This window comes from Thamnophis elegans, chromosome 6, assembly GCF_009769535.1.
Source record: "Thamnophis elegans isolate rThaEle1 chromosome 6, rThaEle1.pri, whole genome shotgun sequence".
NCBI lineage: Eukaryota > Metazoa > Chordata > Lepidosauria > Squamata > Colubridae > Thamnophis > Thamnophis elegans.
In genome coordinates, this window is record NC_045546.1 from 62,540,276 (window position 1) to 62,561,003 (window position 20,728).

A 20,728-nucleotide genomic window follows, 5' to 3' on the forward strand; every position below is an offset into this window, starting at 1 on the left:
TCCACATATGACCCTTCCTCTGATTCCCAGGGCCTCATCTGTACATACATTCCATCATCTGATCCTTCATATACAGGGGAGGAGATAATTTTACAGCGGTCTCATGCCAGCCTGAAGTAAATCTGTGTACCTCAATCTAATATGCTCAATTCTGCTTGTTCAGAAACTAGATTTACCTAACTGCACCACTAGCCATACTAATTTACAGGCATGTATTTGAACTTGCACAACGGAGCCTCTTGTCTCTTGAGTAATGTTTATGGAGGAGTTTATTTACTGACTTAGGAAGCTCGGCTTCTGATACATTTAAACTGCAGCTTGAACCTTATTAATTGCGTCGGGGGGGGGGGGGACGACGCGACAAGGAGGCCAACGGGAGGATGGTCCATCACTTACGCTCTATGCAGCCTTACTACTACTCTATGGTAGAGCCGGCCTTCGTTGCTAATGGCAGAAGATTTGTTTACTTCCGGGCTCGGGGCGGCTTGCGGATCCATCTACCAGCCCGCCCCCGCCCCCTCCCCCCTCCTGCCCGTCATGGGGGAAGATGAGGAGCAGGTACCTGGTGAGTCCTATCCTCACCTCGGGAAGTTAGCTGATTGGTGCCGGCAGCCCCCTTTCGTTTCTGGCCCCATCTGCGGGCTTTGCCGAGCAAGCCAGCGCGGGTGCCTCATCGCTTGCTAATCTCTTCTCCGCTCCCGTTGTTCCTCTGCTTGCTGCTCAGCCCTGTTGTAATGGGACCTCATTTCCTCGGAAGGCGCCCTTGAAGGTTTTAGTTCGTGAGCCCGCCGCTGCAAAGGGCGGAGGCGGGGTGCATTTCAGTCATGGCTTTTGTCTTCTTACAATATGGGAACCGTTCTCGGTCTTCTGAGTATATCTCCTTTTTCAGCTTGCGGAGTAAAAGCATAAAGTTTAGCCTGCACTCTACCTTAAATAACCTTAATTTTCATAGGTTGCTGACTTTGCGGAATATATAACTGAACGGATGAAGGAGGGCTTGAGGCTTCAAGTTTTTAGTTAGAATTGTTGTAAGGCAATTTGATTTGCTTCTTTCTAAAAATTTGGAGAAGTTCTAGCATAAGGCCTTTCATGATTGTTGAACTACAGGATACATACTGTATGTACTTTGTAATATATGTGTTGAAAATAATGTAGAAAAGGGTTGTGAATACAATAGGATACTCTTACCTTTTTCTTCTTTTTTGAAGAATTAATTTGGTGTGCTCTGGAAATTTTGGGAAGTTACTATACTTCTTAGTGTGAGCACAGCATCCTCTGGTTATGTTTCTATTGTATCCTTATTAAATAATGAACCAGTAATTTTTTATACCGCCAATAGAAGAGGTATAAAAGAGGTAGAAGATATTGGTAGGGAGAATTCATCTCTGTAAAAGACTAAGGAAAAACAGGCCACTTCGTTCAGTGCTGTTTTGTGTATGGCAACTTTAATGATCAGTTATATTGTATTTTCATCCTACTTGTATGCTAAATGTAAAGGGGAAACATACATCAACCAGCCAGTACTTTATGTGATACCATTTGATAGTTATTGGGGTATAAGTAATAGTTAATTATGGAATAAATGTCTCTATCTATAAGGGCAAAATTAAGACTTTGAAAAAGAAATGTATACAGTGCCATTATTTTGAGATTAAGTGGCAAAATTAGTTGTTAGTAGAAATATATAAAATTGATTTCAGACTAATATTTAAGTATTTTCTTTTTAGAATCAGGTGCTATATTCACATTTGGGAAAAGCAAATTTGCAGAAAATGTACCTAGCAAGTTTTGGTTTAAAAATGACAAGCCTTTACACATATCATGTGGAGATGAACATACATCTGTTGTTACAGGTTAGTATAACAAGGTTTTAGAACCATATGTTTCGATGTTCTTATTTTTTAAAGTGAAGACTGTATTGTGTTGATAGTATTATATGAAGGCATTTACTAATATTTTCAGAAATTGACACTTTTATTGTAAAATGAACTAGATAAAATAGGCTTTCCTAATCATCCAGTTCTAAAGTTAACCTTGACTAACCAAATTGTATTAGACAAAAAAGTTACTATAACCCTCAGTTGTATAAACAGAGACATAGAATCAAAATCATGTGAAGTATTAGCACCTCTTTATAAAACCTTAGTAAAGCCACACCTGAATACTGCATTCAGTTTGGTCACCACATTACAAAAAAGATGTTGAGATTTTGGGGAAAAGTGCAAAGAAGAACAACTAAGATGATTAAAGGTGTGGAAACTAAAACATGTGAAGAACAGTTGTGGGATTTGGGTTTGGCTAATCTAGAGAAAAGAAGGACTAGCAGGGACATGATAGCAGTATTCCAGTATTTGAGAAGCAGCCACAAAGAGGAAGGGTCAATTTATTTTCCAAAGCAGCAGATGGAAGGACAAGAAACAATGGATGGATATTAATCAAGGAGAGAAGCAACCTGTAATTAAGAAGAAACTTCCTAATATGAGGACAATTAACCATGGAACAGCTTGCCTTCAGAACTTGTGGGCACTTCATTATTGGAGGTTTTTAAGAAGAGACCGGACATTTATGTGTCTGAAATGGTATAGGGTCTCCTCCTGAGCAGGGAGTGGACTAGAAGATTTCAAAGGTCCCTTCCAGCTGTTTTCTGATTGATTGATATTATATAACAAGAGAGTCAAATTGAGTAGCGCTTTAGATGCCTCTCTCCCTTGGGGTCTGTAAATATAATCAAAATACATATTAGATATGTTAAAAATGTTATAAATTCAAATTAGTTCAAACCTTTAAAAAGTCTTAAAGGTTTATTGAACAAATACAGGAAATCCTCAATTTACAATTGTTTATCAACCATTCAAAATTATGATAGCTCAGAAAGGCTGCTTTACAGATTGTAAAGCTCTTCTGTCTATCATATATGTGGTTGTTACAAGGGAATTTAGCATCCTATTCACATTTATGATTGGTTGCCAAATGCCCTGTGATCGTATGATCAGTATTTGCAATTTTTTCTGCTAGCCTCCCTAGAAAGTCAGTGCTACCAGGCTTGAAATTTGGGGCTTGGTCAATCTGGAACTGTGCCATCTGTGGTTTGATCTAAGCATAGTACTCAAAATTGTCTGCTATAACGTTTTGCCTGTCAACGACTTCTTCAGCTTCAACCACAATAATACACGGGCAAACAATCAATACAAACTCAAGGTAAACTGCTCCAAACTCGATTGCAGAAAATACGACTTCAGCAACAGAGTGCTCAATGCCTGGAATGCTCTACCCAACTCGATTGTTACAGCCTCAAACCCTCAGAGCTTCAATCTCAAACTGTCTATCGTGGACTTCACCCCATTCTTAAGAAGTCTGTGAAGGCAGCGTGCATAAGCACACCAGCGTGCCTACCATCCCTGTCTTACTGTCCCCATTTATCTGTATTTACTTCCTTTGTTCATGTATATGTTCATACCTATACTTGTTATTTTGTACATGTTTGACAAACAAACAAACAAACAAATAAATCTGGCAGGAAAGGCTGCATGCTGTGGATATCTGCTCATAGGTTCTCAACAAGCATGACCAAGTACTAAATTCTGACCTAAATTCCCTGAAGTACTAAAGAAACACAGAAGTCAAAAAATAGTAATGTTTACCAAAAATGCCTAGAAACTTGCAAATGCAAAGTACAGAAGTTATAAATTACTTTTATTAATAGAAACAAAAACCAGGAAAAAGATAAACTGTACTAAAGTTATGGAGAAATTAAATAAAACAAAAACATAAGAGGCATGTATTCCCAGACACAAATATATGTTTAAAAATTATATAATTCAGTAACACTAGCCCTATTTCATTGTAATCATCCATACCTAATCTATTTAATTAATATTAATTTCTAAGTTGCAAATATATAAATTCTCCAGTCTATTTAATTCTTGGGGCTAGTTTATTACCTTTCAATGTTGAAGAATAAGTATTTTAATTGTAAATAGGATCCAGAAAATACTCTTGTCCATATATCAGTTTATATATGATAGGAATATAGTTTAAAATAATAACAATAATTTTGTATTTACAACAAAAAACAAGGTCCGTTCTTATTTTATTAAACATTTTATTAAACATTTTTAAACTTAACTGTTAACAATCACTCCTATCAACTATTTTAGTATAATTTAAGCTTAATCAGTATATCATTGCTTTTTCCACTTTTCAGAGTTTCTTCCAATTTTATGCAGTTTGAATACACTTATTTGTTTAGTGACTATTGAAAGTTACACCACTGAAAAAAGTGGTGACTTATGACCATTTTTCAAACAACCATTGCAGTATCCCATGATCATGTGATCGGAATTTGGATGTTTGGCAACTTGCTCTTATTTATGACAGTTGCATTATCCCTGGTTCACATGATCATCTTTTGTGACCTTATGACAAGCAAAGTCAATGTGGAAGCCAGATTCACTTAACAGCTTTGTTATTGACTTAACAATTGCAGTGATTTACTTAACAACTGTTTCAAAAAAAGATCATAAAATGGGGCCAAACTCACTTAATTACTATCTTGCTTAGGAACCTTTGGGTTCAATTATGATCATAAGTCAAGGACAATCTATTTTATCACATGCTACCTAATAAATCTCTATATAAATAGATTTATAAAACACAAACAATTGTTAAATATTAATAATGCAAAGTAAATAATCCAGATTCTTTGAAGAATATAAGAATATTTTCCACTAAAGCCCAAAGGAGGTTTAAAAGCATTTTCTTTCCTATAGTGGACTTAAATATAATTCCCAAAAGTAATACTTAGAAATCATATCAGCTGCATTTCATTTTTTGATATACTGTAGTTTTGCTAAGAATTTTAATTATAACAATAATAATATCTAACACATTTAAACTTAAAGAGAAGAAAAAAGATAAAAAGTGCAATGAAAATGAGAAAAAAGACAGAAGAAACAGAATATAATAAAGGGAAAAGGAATATATAAAGAAGAGTCTTCCCATCTTTATCCAATCTTCATCAAAACAAGTACAAACACATTTAGTGACTATTCACCCTCTCTAAAAGGTTACAATTCTCCATTGCATATCCCATCCTTTATTTATAAATAAAACCATAAAGCATCATCTTTTCAGTCCTGATGCCAGCAGAAAGACCACAAAGGGTTGTCAGAAATAACAATATCTTTTGTTTTAACCTTGATCAAATAAACCAATTAAATATTTCTTCATTTTATTTCTAACAGTCTTAATCCTTAGTTCATTAAAATACTATCATAGGATTTGATTTCTTTTCTTAGTTGTCCCATTTCATAGGGTTCTTCAAGGCTTTAAGAAGCCTCTTTTGTAAACTAATACGAAAAAAATTATCCAGGTCACTTTTTTGGTTTGTCACTTGTATTTCTCTTTAAATTTTAAAACATCAACCAATCCAGTGAAATCCTTTTCCAAATCATTCTCTTGACTTATCAGTTATAAATCTACAGCATTTTGACTGCTATCTCTATTTTGTCAAAAATTCTTTTTTCTATATCTGTCATTTCTTAAATAACATGTCCTTTTGGACATAGCTTATCCATGGAAGTACATATCTACTGACATTGCTGATATTGTGGCCAGTAATTTTTGACTCCATTCTTCAAAATTCTCCTTTGGTATTTTCATTATTATAACATTTTGTATTTTATAGGCTTGTATTTTTCGTCTATCTAAACTCTTTCCAAACAGAGGAACAGAATGATCCTTTATCCAAACAGAGGAACAGAATGATCATAGGCAGGCAAAAAAGCCATTGACTTTCCTTGTGGGAAGCTAGTATGGAGCACTGGAAATGACAATTACATAACCACAGCTAACCACATCATTGCAGCAATGCTAAGCAGCCACAACTTGCATTGCAGTTTCCAAAATTGTTCCCCTATAATGTACAATTAAAAGTTACAGACAGACAGATAAGAAATTATATAGTATATAGATTCCAAAGTATTATTGCAAAAGTTTCCATATTCCAAATTTATCTGAAACCCTAGTCCATTTATAATGTTCTAACGTCAATATCTTATTCAACTTTCTGCTGTTTGTTCATTTGTTTGTTTGTATCTCTTCTGTATGGTCTGAAAATAATACATTCTTAAGCTTATAATTTGGAAATTTCTTTTTGTTCAGCTTTGAAGATAAACTAATCCAATGAAGACTTTTCAAACTTGTTATTCTAAAGGTCTTTAATGGCTTTAAAATGGTTAATAGGCATATCCTAAAGTGATTAGAAAGTGAGGTTTGCAAACTTAAGAGCCCTTTAAAAAGTTCAACTGTGGTTGCAAGCAAGTTGGCTAATCCATTTTTCTCCTGGTCCTCAACCTGGAAAACTGTTGTCCTGTGGGCAGGTAGTAGCTGTGTGGAGGATATATGGGTGACCTCTCATCCTCTCCTTCTCTGGAGAGGTCCCATGATACTTATTTATTCACTGGTTACTTGGTCTTTGCGTGATCATCAGCTCTGTTTTTACAATGACGTCTTAGTTCTCCAAACCGCCCCTGCAAGTCCACATCAACTGCACTTCACATCATGTTAAACTACTTTAATTCTTTATGTGTACATCCAATCATTATCTTAAAGCTTTTTCATCATCAACTGCCTTTACAACTGAAGTCATGATTTTTCCAAGTGGAGATGAAAAAAAACAGAGAGAAACAGGATTCGTAACTAGATGATTTTACAGAAAAAAAACAATGCATAATGTATATACAACATTTAAAGTAACTTAAAGTTTTTCAGGAGGTTGAAGAAACAAATAGGTTGAAAAACATTATCCTATAAAACTTTTTTTTCAATCAAATTTTTATTTTTATATTCTTTCTACATATCCATGCATGAATGGTGTGGTAACTGGGTAACATACATTTCAGTACACATAAACATAATCTTATTCCTAGATGTTACATTTCATTTCCATTGTTTCATATTATTTATATAAGTCTTTTATTATCACCCTTCCTTTCTGAACCATCTTTCTGTCCTTTTGTATATCTTAACATATTAATATATAATAATTATTTTCCCGACTATTTTCTATCCCTATTTTAACTTTTTTCCCTTTTCATATCACTATGGTATTCAAAGATGTGTTTTCCACCTATTTTGTCATTCATATTTCCATAGTTAAATCAGCATTCTATCTTTCATTCTTCCATTTTTCCAAGATCTCCTTATACAGTTTTAGTATCAATCACAATCCTTTTTATATTTAAAGTATTTCTATTCATGTTCTTTCCAGTTCTTCAATCCATATAATTCTACTATTAATACATATGTATGTGTGTGTGTATCTATCTATCTATCTATCTATCTATCTATCTATCTATCTATCTTTCTTTCTTTCTTTCTTTCTTTCTTTCTTTCTATCTTTCTATCTATCTATATCTATCTATCTATCTATCTATCTATCTATCTATCTATCTATCATCTATCTCCCTAATTGTCCCTTGTTCCACTGTTATTCATATTTTTATATATATTTAGTAGTACAGTCATTCAAAGTCTATTTTTCCCATTCTTCATATCCATTTATATTACAATATTATCCTATCCTATCTATCACACTGCTAAAATAATAATCCAAGCTGTATAATTCTGGTATTAATACACATTATTGAAGTATGTTCATACAATTATTCTTTTACTCTATTTTCCCTTATCCTTCATCTCTTACCCGCTTCCAAACTTTTAATCTTATTTTCCTCCCATATTTGTCCCTTGGAGCTTTTATTCCCTCTATTTGCCTATGCAATCTAACTTTTCCTCCCAACTCTACCTTTTCCCACTGTCTAATTCCAGAACTATCCATTCCACCCCCTATCTCTTTTCCCTATTCTCTTCCTGTGTTTCCGAAGTGAGGTGTGGGAGAAGTAACACATGGGTATTAACCCAGCCCTTTTGCCCTGGAGACTGAGGTAATTCTTCGAGGCCACACCTCCGTTCCTCCTTCTGACCTCCCAGATTAACCTCAGTCTCCAGCCCAGAAGGAGTGTTTTTCCTGACTCTCCCTCACCTAGGAAGACTAGGGTTTTTTTGTGTAAATTTTTTTCCTTCTAGCGTTTTTTACCTTCAAGAAGCCATCTGATTGCTGCATTCCTCCTCGATCGTGCTCAGCGCTGCTAGCGAAAGCCTTGCTGCCTTGCTAGCATGCATGCGCTCCCCAGGTGGCCGGACGGTTGCGTAAGAGGGGAAGGAGCCTCCGCACCGATCAGAGTGCGTGGAGAGGCCTTTTGGCTTACAGCAGTCTGACACAGGCCTCCAGAGGACCGTGGATCCGGTAGGGATCGCCCCAACACTCCCCAGCTACAGGAGAAGCTTGGGCCGCAGGTCAGCGGTCGCCATCTTGCCCCCGTCATCTTGAGCACGTGGGTGAGTGCATGACCGGCGTACCTTCTACGGTCGCCGAGAGCACTCAAGAAGCACCGAGGAGGCCAGAGGAGGCCGGAAGAGGCCTAGAGCGGCCCCCATTCTGCCGGTGATCCGCAGAGGGGCCTGGATTTCGGTGCGCGCTGGCACTCGAGCCGTGGGTCGACGGCTGGGGAAGGAAGCGCGAGCTAGAAGAGCATCGCGCAAAGCAGCTGAGCCGGCAGAGAGTGAGGAGGGGTGATCGGCAGAACCATAAATTGCATGGCGGAGGCGGTGAGGAGCGGGGGTGCTGAGCCTAGATCCCCAGGGGATGGATCCAGCCGAGGGACCTCTAGAGGAGCTTCCCAGGTCACCAGAGGGAGATCCCCCGCCAGGAGAAGCACCCCCAGGGCATCCAGGAAGGAGACCCATACTAAGGGGGTAGAGTTACCAGGGCCTCCACAAGAAGGTTTAGGGCGACCATCAGCCCATCCCCTTCCAGGTCATGCTCCCCCCGCAGGCTGCCTACGCTGGTAGAGGCCCTGGGCCCCCCCTGGCTCTCCTAGGAGCTCAGGCAGAGGGCACAGTTCTTTATGCCCCCCCCTTTTGCCTGCCCACCCATCTGAGACTAGGGGTGATCCCTTTGGGTGCAGGGCTCCCAGCCCTGCAAGGCACAGGCTGGCACGGCAATCCCCAGAGGCAGGGGACTTCCTACAGCCTCCAGAGCTCCGTCCCTCCCTTCCAGAGTTCCCTAATACCTTTCAGGAGGTTTTAGCCAGGGCCATAGCTCAAGGGATTGCTTCTGGGATGAAGCATCAGCCCCAGGGGTCTAAGCATAGGTCTTCCCGGAACCAGCCGAGGGATCATCAGAGCCATTCCAGAGCCCCTGCTACAAGAGAGCCCAGGTCTTCCTCCCCTTCGACTGCCAGTGAAGCTTCAAATTTAGACTAGGGGGAGTTGAAGGAGGTGGGGTTTTCTGAGGATGAGGATGCCCAGGCTCCTGAGGCCCCCAACATCACTGGCCTTTCCCCCCCTTCCTTGTTCAGCTCCTTACTCCGTAAGGCCAGGGCCACAGCAGACCTGGATACTCCCCCAGATCCCAGGCCGGTGACTGCCACACCTAGTATTAGCGGGAGTAGCAAGAAGGGACCCTTCCATAGACCCCCAGTAGAGAAGGAGGAGATCCCCACTTCAGAGATGTTCTTGGAGGTCCTTAAATCTCAGTGGGTTAAGGCAGGATCTTTTCCTAATCCGGGGGGGGGGGGCAATGAGCGGAGGTTCTATAACCTCAATCCTACCTTCCGGATTCTATTCGAACCTGTTTCTGGTCCCCAAGAGTTCAGCGGGGTGGAGAGTCATCCTGGATCTTAAACTACTCAATTCCAGGGTGGTCTACCATAGGTTCAAGATGGCCTCCCTGAAATCCATCTTAGAGGGCATCTGACAGGGCGACTTCTTGGCCTCCATCGACCTCACGGAGGCCTACCTTCACATCAGAATCGCCCCAGAACATCGCAGGTTCCTTAGATTTTCCCACGAGGGCAATTACTTTCAATATAGCGCCCTGTCCTTTGGGCTGGCCTCAGCTCCCAGGACCTTTACCAAGAAGCTGGCCGCGGCTGCAGGTCACCTGCACTCCTTCCCAGTCTGACTTTTTTGTTACCTAGATGACATCTTCGTCCTAGCCAGGTCCCCAGACACTGCCAGGCAGGACCTGGGGACCACCATCAACACTCTCAGGTCCCTAGGGTTCTCTCTCAACTTAGAGAAGAATCACCTGGTCTCATCTACCAGGCTCCTGCACTTAGGGTCTATTATAGATTCGGTGTCTGGGGAGGTTTTCCTTTCCCAGGATCGAAAGGACAGCTTTGTGAAGCTCATTCATGAAGTTCGCAAATTACGCTCTGTCCCTGTAGTTCTTCTTTCCAGGCTCCTTGGGAAATTCATTTCTTGTATAGGGATCGTGCCTTGGGCTCGCCTACACACCAGGGAGCTTCAATGGTTCCTGCTTCCATACCAGAAGGCCGGGACAAGCGACGCCAACTTCAAGGTTTGAGTGTCGCCCCAGGTGCTGCTCTCGCTCCGTTGGTAGCTGACCCCAGCATTAGACAAGGGATCCCTCTTCAAGGAACCAGCAAGGAAGGTACTCACGATGGACACGAGCCTGTTCAGCTGGGGAGCACACCTGGAGGCCCAGATAGCCCAGAGCCGCTGGACTCCAATAGATCTGCGCAACAACATAAACTGGTTGGAGCTCAGGGCCATCCACCTGGCCCTACGCCACTTCAAGACCACAGTGACCGGTCATCATGTCCTGGTCCTAACGGACAATGTGGCAGCCAACGGCCACGTGAACAAACAAGGGGGCATCCACTCCAAGGCTCTTCGCAACGAGGCCCTCCGATTAGGGAACTGGGCAGAGAGGCATCTCCAGTCCATCAGAGCGGAACACATCTCCGGGACAGAGAACCAGCAAGCAGATTGGCTCAGCAGGGAGACGGTCGACAATGGAGAGTGGCAGCTCCATTCCAGCGTCTTCCTGCAGATCTGCAAGAGGTTTGGGCACCCGTCGGTGGATCTTTTCGCAACCCCAGCGAATGCCCAGCTGCCGAGCTTCGTATCGAGGTTCCCATCCAGAGGAGCCATGGACACAGACGCCCTTCGCTGCAGATGGCCACCAGGTCTTTACACTTTCCCCCCCCCCTCTCCTCATTCCCAGGGTTCTGAGGAGACTGGTGTCAGAGGAAGCAGAGATGATTCTAGTGGCTCCCTTCTGGCCACGTTGCCCCTGGCTAGCAGACTTGGTGGAGCTGTCCTCAGCTCCTCACTGGAGGATCCCCCTGGGGGAGGTGTCCCTACACCAGGGGTCACCGGAGCATCCGGATCCGGAGTGGCTCCATCTGACCGTCTGGCGCTTGAGCGGGAACAGCTGAGAGGGGCACAATTTTCCACAAAGGTCATTAGGACCGTTGAGGCATCCAGGAGGCAGTCCACCACTCGCATCTACAACGCCTCCTGGGTTGCCTTCGCTGAATGGTGTCAAACAAAGGACATCGTACCAGCCTCGGCTTCTGTGCCCCAGGTTCTGGACTTCCTACAGGAAGGTCTGGAGAAGGGTCTGGCCCCCAGCACGCTTAGGAGACAGGTCTCTGCTCTCTCCACGATCCTGGGGGTGGTGGTGGACACACCACCTTTGTCCCAACATCCAGTCCTCAGGCGCTTCCTTAAGGGAGCAGCGAAACTGAAACCCCCAGTGGCCCATCGATTCCCTACCTGGGACCTACCCACGGTCCTCCAGGCTTTGATGGAGGCACTATTCGAACCCTTGAGGGAGGTTTCTCTATAATTCCTTACCCTTAAGATCGTCTTCCTGGTTGCCATCATCTCAGCCAGGAGAGTATCTGAGATCAACGCTCTTTCCAGCAGAGTGGACCTCTGCACCTTTCTGGAGACCCGGGTCATTCTTAGACTGGATCCCGCGTTCATGCCCAAGGTCAATTCTCCCACAGGGCTTTAGAGATAGTTTTGTCGGACTTCTGCCCGCAGCCCTCCAGGGATAGGGAAAGATCTTGGCACAGGTTAGACGTCAGAAGAGCCTTGCGCATTTATCTGAAGCGCACGGTGCCCTTTAGGCAGTCAGAGGCCCTCTTCATGTCCTTTCAGCCGTCCACCCGGGGAGCCAAAGTTTCCCCGGCCACCATTAGCAGGTGGATCAGAGCGGCCATCTCACCGGCCTACAAGGCACGGGGACTTCAGGTCCCAGAGGGCATCACAGCGCACTCCACCAGAAGTGTGGTCACCTCAGCAGCCTGGGCCACCCAGGTTCCCATAGAGGAGATCTGCCGGGCTGCCGCCTGGTCTTCTCCTTCGCCTTTCATTAGGCATTACCAGCTAGATGCTTACCCCTCTGTGGAAGCAGCCTTTGGTAGGAGGGTTCTGCAGGGAGTCCTAGACTCTCAAGGGGTTCAGGCCCATTGATCCCTCCCTAGGACATCTTGCTTTGGTATGTCCCATGTGTTACTCCTCCCACGCCTCACTTCGGAAACTAGCAGTTGGTCCTACCTGAACTGCATGTTTCAAAGAAGGTGTGGGAGGAGTCACTTCCCCCCCTCTTAAGGCACACCGCACCAGGGGCCTGAGTTCGTTCAGTGGTCAGTCAGGGCCAGGCTGGAAGGATACGTGCTTGTGCTGTGTCTGTCCTTTCCTTCCAGGTGCTCTGCTACGATCCATCGGTTAATCTGGGAGGTCAGAAGGAGGAACGGAGGTGTGGCCTCAAAGAATTACCTCAGTCTCCAGGGCAAAAGGGCTGGGTTAATACCCATGTGTTACTCCTCCCACGCCTTCTTCGAAACATGCAGTTCAGGTAGGACCAACTGCCATTCTCTTCAAATTACTTTATATGTTCAATAATATTAAATTATGTTGAGGGACTCTTAACTGAAGTCATTAGTTAATAATCAGATCCCTAGTAGTCTTAGAATAGGTCTGTATTTAACCGATATTTCCAGGGTTGTTTTTTTTTAATAGTGATTTTCAAATTTGCATATTTTCCTTTTCGTCAGCAGATGGCACTCTCACTTCTGTCTGCTTCAACCTCTGCAATAGTGTTGACTTCCAATTTCAATTATTTTAGCAATTATTCAAATTATTCTTAAATTATAAATCCAATAATTGAGCAATTCAGCAATTTTTGTAAAGAGAAGTTTGGAATTTTAATTCCAGTATTTTAAAATGCTCTCAATGCCACGTCTTTTAGCTTTGAGAAACCAAGTTTCTATTTATTATTTAAAAAGCAGAGTTTCTCCTTCAATTCTCCGGTATTTTTCCTGTGTGTCCATTCGCAGCTTCAACAAATAGCTTTAAAGATGCTTCCCCCTTGGATTTCTGGGGTCAACTTCCAATAAAAAGTATTTTCTTACCCAGTTCACACTCCATTCACTTTCTCCTCTCTAGCACTGTCTTGGGTATTCAGGCTGTCCCTGGTTTCATGGCAGCCATTTGGGCTGCCGCTGTTCCTCATTGTCAGGTGAGGGGGCTTTCCCAGTCACGGAGGACACCTGCCAAATGGTCCCACCTTACTTCACCCCCCCTTCAGGGGGTCTATGGACCCTCCGACAGGGAGAGGTCGGAGCTGACTGCAGAGCTTGCAGATCAGGCTTCCCAGGCGCCGGAAGTACAATTATCCTATAAATCTTACTTCATGCATAAGTTACCTATCTATGTCTTAAAAATGACATTTTTGAGAAAACATCAATTGACTTCTTTGCCTTCTTACAAGTCTGCTCTTTGCATGGAAAAATTAGAATGTACATTTTTACACATTTTACATAAAGTAAAAAAAAAATTAAGTATGTCTATCTTGCACAGTTTGTTTATTTGAAAATAAATAACATTTTATTGTAATATGATCTAAAAATTTTTGAGATATACTATGCAGTGACGTGCGGTGAGAATTATGGTTGGTGAGGCAAGAGCGCGGCGGCAGCAAGAAGCAACGTCCCCACCGCTGTGTCCAACAGGACAGGCAGCTCGCGTTTATGGTGGACATAAACGCGTGCCGCCTGGCCTGTTGGACACAGCGGGGGCGGGGGCAAGGCGGCAGCTGGCAAAGAAAGGGGAGAGGAGGAGGAGGAAAGGGAGAGGGGAGCAGGACGGGGCTCCCAGTGGGGGGGGGAGAGGGCTGCCCTTCTCTTCTCAAACAAACTCTCTCAAATTGAGAGTTTGTTTGAGTGAAGGTAAGAAAGAAACACACGTAAACACATAAATTACTCACAAAAAAATTACAAATTAAATTACAATAATTTTGAATTCCCCCCTCCCCCCGTCCGATCCACATACCTTTTCCAGCTGTGGATTTCGACTCTCCTCTTGTCCGCCCACCATGATGAAAATGTAAAAAATTAAATAAAAAAAGCAACTTAGGCACGATTTGCTGCTCCCAGATCAGGAGGCGGAGAACTATGTGCCTCCTTTGCATAAGGAATTTTTCACCTTTTAACCCTTGCTTAACTCTGAGCAAGGGTTAAAAGGTGAAAAATTCCTTATGCAAAGGATGCCCGTAGTTCTCTCGCCTCCCCCTGCGGTTAGCACTAAGCAGACTCAGAATCATCCACTGTGACTCTGGAGTCTGGCAGCAACTACCTTAGTCTTTTTAATTATTTAAATTTTTCTTTTATTTTCCTCATGACACTGGCCCCGCCTCCCCTGCCTCCCCTGCCTGCACGTCCCTGCCGGGAATAAAATCTCCAATCTTGACTTGATTCCTTTCTGCCAGAGGTAATTATTTCTATCCTGATTTCAAGCACCCAATGGCACTTAAATAGCTCCTCCTATGTCCTGCATAAGGAGGTGTGCTGAATGAAATAAAAAGCTTCTCTAGTTTATCTCCAGAGTGGCCATCCAAATGCCAAGAATAACAATGACGTGCGGTGAGGTTGATAACCTGGTGAGGCTCAGCAGGGCAGCGGTCGGCCTCGGCGGGGGGGGGGAATTTGCATCGCGGAAGCAACCAAGCGCCCGGGTCTGCAGCAAAGGCACTTGGTGGCTCCCGCGATGCAAAGTGCCCCGCTGCCCCCCCCCGTTGTCCCGGCCTGCGTCCGCTGCTTCTCCAAGCTCCGCCGCTGGAGCTGAAGAGCCGAGGTGGCGCAGTGGTTAAATGCAGCACTGCAGGCTACTGCTAGATCAGCAGTTCAGCGGTTCAAATCTCACCGGCTCAGGGTTGACTCAGCCTTCCATCCTTCCGAGGTGGGTAAAATGAGGACCCAGATTGTTGGGGGCAATATGCTGACTCTCTGTAAACCGCTTAGAGAGGGCTGAAAGCCCTATGAAGCGGTATATAAGTCTACTGCTACTGCTATTGGAAGTCCCGGATCGCCTCTGGGGGAAGGCTGAGTGAAAAACGGAGCGAAGCTTCTCTGTGGCCTCCCGGCGCTGCCCAGAGGCTCTTGCAGGAGCCAGTGTCAGCGGCTGGTGGCCTGGAGCGGCCCCGGCTGTGAGACAAGGGAGCACTTAAAGTAGCCGCTGCCGCTGCCGCCACCACCGCCCCACCGGGTGAAGGATGGGCGGTGGCGGCAGCGGCTGCTTTAAGTGCTCCCTTGTCTCACAGCCGGGGCCACTCCAGGCCGCCGGCCGCTGACACGTGCTCCTGCAAGAGCCTCTGGGCAGTGCCGGGAGGCTGCAGAGAAGCTTCGCTCCGCTTCTCACCCAGCCTTCCCCCAGAGGCGATCCGGGACTTCCAGCGGCAGAGCCTGGAGAAGCAGGCCGGGGCAGCGGGCAGCAGCATCGGGGATGGTGGGGCACTTTGCATCGCGGGAGCCACCAAGCGCCCAGGTCTGCAGCAAAGTGGCAGCCTCCTCCTTCTCGCCCACTCCTCTCTCCTCTGAAGCACGCCCCGCCCAACGTAAGCGTGCTCAAGAAGACACGATTGGCTGCTTCCAAATCAGGAGGCGGGAGAATTAGTGCCTCTTTTCCATCTGAACTTCTTTGCCTTTTAACTCTTTATTAACTTTTAGAAGGCGAAAAATTCCTTATGGAAAAGAGGCCCCGAGTTTTCTCGCCTCCTGCTTTGGTTAACACTAAGCAGACACCAAGCCACTGTGAGCTGGAATCTGGTAGCAACTATCTTGGCTTTAATTATTTAAAAAAATATATTTAAATTTCTTTCTTTTTCCTGAGGAGACTGGTGAGGCTCCGCCTCCCTTGCCTCTAGTGACTGCACGTCCCTGATACTATGTCATGTAATATCATAAATTAATATGAGATGCATAGTGCAATTACATAAGCTTATATAGCAAGTTGGATACTATTGCGAGATTCTCCTTAGAAAAAAATACTGATGTGAGAAAAATATCCCAGATATAATTTCTTCATAGCAAAAAATGGTCAAGGGGGCTATGGTAACAGAAAGCAGCTATTTTATTACACCTGTGCAGGTGGATTCCCAAGCAAATAAGAATCCTTACAAGGTGCATAGGCGCACCTTAAATACACAAAATGATGTATCATATGCGTCATAACTTGGATACAGAAAATACAATTGTGTGCACAAAATACAAGTGCAAAGTACATGGAAATTCTCCAAACATTCCGAAAGCATACGTGTTCAGAAGCCCCAAAGGACCTCACTTTCCCAGGGTCATTACCGGCTTCCTGCAAAACATGTCCTGTTACTCCGTTACATAGGGAGTTTCCAAGCTATTAGGTTATTTCTGAGCAGGTCATGCTGACCCTAGGATTTCATTCCAGGCTGTGATTTTTCAGAAAAGCTTGCTGGCTAGTCAGATATTCAAGATGGAGTCTATCAGGTTCCTCAAATAACCTCATCTAATTTATCCAAATAATTCAAGGTTCTAGCCTTATTCTCTCAATTCACCCTCTCTCCAATAAGGACAGTTATCTGGGTAACTTCAGGTGAATTAATTCTCAATCTCTTGCATCATAAACAGAACTTTCAGTGACGTGTTCAATGTATAGTTATATTGTGCAAAGTATCCGGCTTAGCTGAATTTAGCTGTTTCAAGGAGTTGAAACAACTTCCAACCTTTACACAACAAAGTTTTTCAAAGTCCTAATCAATTGTCACTCCGGTCTGGTCACACACCCATATCATCAGCTAAAGCAGCTATTGCTGATGAAGGTTCATCGATGCACTCTCATCCAAGGCACGAGCATGATGGCAAGCATTATGCATCTCTCCCCCACCCCATACCGCACTTCTGGTAATATTCACTGGTGTTATAGACCATCTTACAGGATGTGCACCTGGCTATATAACAACATGTGACTCTTGTCCCCCTATAGGTGGTTCCACATGTTCATGTTCCCTTCCACCATCAGGTGCATGAACTAGATGTTCATGTGCATGTGTTCCATCCACAGGTTCTGTACCTGCTGTGATATCATCGTTATCATGCTTAGGATGAGTATTGTGTACATCATGTGCATGATGTATAGGATGTGTAGGCGGAGGCATTATTTTCTTAGGTGATTCTCTATTCTTATTATAAAAATTTTGATTCATCCTCTCATAATAAAAAACAGTCTATCAGTCTATTGCAATGAGTAATTACCATATGAGTAGTCAAGCATCCAATAGTGTATGGACCTCTTATGACATGCGAAGATAAGCATGCATAAACATGCAAGCCATAGAATAAAAATCATCCCTAGGTAACTGTAACCCTGGCCCTGCAGCCTCTTCCACTACAGTGCAAGCTAAAACATGTTCAGTGGGCACTTGCACATAGATGATGTTTCTCGTCTTTCCTCAGGAGGCGTGTAATGTACACAATCATAAGCAGGCAATATTGTTTTCAACTCTCACCAGTTTTTTCTGATGAGTCCACTTATTGGGCTTGTGTGGACTCCAAAAATAGTGATTATGTGAGAGATTATAGTTATTAGGTTGTATGATGATTTCCAGGCACTGATACTTCCACAAAACATATTATCATTCTATCAGAGACTGTAGTCTCTCCTTTTTACACAAAAATATGAGCTATTCAACGTTATTTGCATTAAATCAAAAAAGACATTTTCCTTTCTCTTGTTCAGTTCAAGCGCTATTGGTGTAAGACTTCCAGGCTTTAGAGGTCCAGCCACATTTCTCTTTTGCCTTATTTGTAGCAGTCTCATGTGGGGCGGAATTTTAACATATCCAATTGCACATCTCCCCTTCCACACATAAGGCAAACCTGTTAGGCCTAGACCTCCAAACAGAAACATAAGCTTTGAGGGAGCTATGATTTCATCATAAGGGAAAAATAAGGCTTCCTCAATGATTTTAAATCTATATGAAGGGGTATAATTTTCATACAGCTCTGTGCATTGCTCATATATGATTTCCATCTTATAGTATACCTCAGCATGTCTTGTAACAATGTACAATACATAATACAATACAATACAATACAATAGCAGAGTTGGAAGGGACCTTGGAGGTCTTCTAGTCCAACCCCCTGCCTAGGCAGGAAACCCTATACCATTTCAGACAAATGGCTATCCAACATCTTCTTAAAGACTTCCAATGTTGAGGCATTCACAACTTCTGGAGGCAAGTTGTTCCACTGATTAATTGTTCTAACTGTCAGGAAATTTCTCCTCAATTCTAAGTTGCTTCTCTCCTTGACTAGCTTCCATCCATTGCTTCTTGTCCTACCCTCAGGTGCCTTGGAGAATAGTTTGACTCCCTCTTCTTTGTGGCAACCCCTGAGATATTGGAACACTGCTATCATGTCTCCCCTAGTCCTTCTTTCTATTAAACTAGACATACCCAGTTCCTGCAACCGTTCTTCATATGTTTTAGTCTCCAGTCCCCTAATCATCTTTGTTGCTCTTCTCTGCACTCTTTCTAGAGTCTCCACATCTTTTCTACATTGTGGCGACCAAAACTGAATGCAGTATTCCAAGTGTGGCCTTACCAAGGCATTATAAAGTGGTATTAACATTTCATGTGATCTTGATTCTATCCCTCTGTTTATGCAGCCTAGAACTGTGTTAGCTTTTTTGGCAGCTGCTGCACACTGCTGGCTCATATTTAAATGGTTGTCCACTAGGACTCCAAGATCCCTTTCACAGTTACTACTGTTGAGCAAGGTACCACCTATACTGTACCTATGCATTTTGTTTTTCTTGCCTAAATGTAGAACCTTACTCTTTTCACCATTGAATTTCATTTTATTAGATAGTGCCCAATGTTCAAGTTTGTCAACATCCTTCTGTATCTTAAGCCTATCTTCTGGAGTGTTGGCTATTCCTGCCAGCTTGGTGTCATCTGCAAATTTGATGAGTTCCCCATTTATTCCCTCATCCAAATCATTGATGAAGATATTGAAGAGTACTGGGCTTAAAACAGAGCCTTGGGATACTCCACTGCATACTTCCCTTCATGAAGCTGCAGTTCCATTGACAACTACATGTTGAGTGCGGTTGGTCAGCCAGTTACGAATCCATCTGGTGGTGATGCTGTCTAACCCACATTCTTCTACTTTATCTAGTAGTAGGTTATGGTCTACCTTATCAAATGCTTTACTGAAGTCCAAGTAAACTATATCGACAGCATTCCTCTGGTCCACTAATTTTGTCACATTGTCAAAGAATGCAATAAGATTAGTCTGGCATGATCTGTTTTTGACAAACTCATGTTGGCGTTTGGCTATTACTTTGTTTGCTTCTAGATGCTCGTTAATTCATTGATTATCTTTTCCAGAATCTTCCCTGGTATTGAGGTCAGGCTGATGGGTCTGTAGTTTCCTGGGTCTGTTTTTTCCCCCTTTTTTGAAGATGGGAACCACATCAGCTCTTTTCCAGTCCTCTGCTAGTTCCTCAGTACTCCAGGATCTCTGGAAGATAGTTCAGCGGTTCTGAGATCTCGTCTGCCAGTTCCTTCATAACCCTGGAGTGTAATCCATCTGGTCCTGGTGATTTGTAGACAGATGCCCACTTACTGTTTCCTTCCCTATTTCAATTTGTGTTCTTAATCTGATTTTTGTGGTGCTGTTTTTGATAGGTTGGATAGTCATGTGTAAAGACAGATGCAAAACGTGAGTTAAATAGTTCTGCTTTCTCCCTGTTGCTTGTCACCTTCTTGCCACTTTCTCCCAGCAATGGACAAATTGTTTCCTTAACCTTTTTCTTGTTTTTAACATGTTGGAAGAAGCTTTTTTTGTTATTTTTTACTTTTGTGGCAAGCCTTTCTTCATTGTGAGCCTTAGCTTTCCTCACTTCATCTTTACATGCTCGGGCTATTTGCTGATATTCTGCCTTAGTTATGTCCCCCTCTTTCCACTTTTTATACTTATCTTTTTTATCTTTCAATTTGTCAGAGAGTTCTTTATGTAGTCATGCTGGTTTCTTTAGGGAGCTGTTATTTTTCTTCTTCATTGGTATTGTGTTAGCCTGGGCTTTTGTAATCTCATTTTTCAAAATTTCCCAAGCTTCTTGAGTTGTTTTCTCCTTGAGGATTCTCATCCAAAGAATTTTTCCCAAGGTCTCTCTAAGTTTATTGAAATTAGCTCTCTTAAAATCCAAGACTCTAGTTTGACTTTGTTCTACTACTTGTGTTTGCATAGTTGAATTCCAATATTGCATGGTCACTTGCCCCCAGGATTCCTGTGGCTTCAACACCTTCTATCATTTCCTCTCTGTTAGTGAGAGTTAAGTCCAATATGGCCGATCCCCTTGTTCCCTTCTCTACTTTTTGGGAAACAAAGTTGTCTGCTAGGTTTGTTAGGAACCTGTTGGATCTTCCACTTGGTGCAGAGTTTGTTTCCCAGTTGATGTCAGGTTAGTTAAAATCCCCCACTACTATTGTGGTGTGCTTCCTACATACCTTAGTTAGCTGACTAGCAAAAAG

The 20,728-nt window shown here is 43.1% G+C and overlaps 1 protein-coding gene across 4 annotated transcripts in view; it reads left to right on the forward strand.

Moving 5' to 3' along the window:
• The first annotated feature begins 484 nt into the window (after positions 1-484).
• The window catches only part of RPGR (retinitis pigmentosa GTPase regulator), a 125,572-nt gene continuing 105,328 nt past the window's right edge, over positions 485-20,728 (forward strand). For all 4 annotated transcript variants that reach the window (XM_032219492.1, XM_032219493.1, XM_032219495.1 and 1 more), the window contains exons 1-2: positions 485-565; positions 1,728-1,853. In XM_032219492.1, coding sequence (XP_032075383.1) covers positions 538-565; positions 1,728-1,853 — 154 coding nt within the window. In that variant the 5' untranslated portion in view covers positions 485-537. The remainder of the gene's footprint in view (positions 566-1,727; positions 1,854-20,728) is intronic.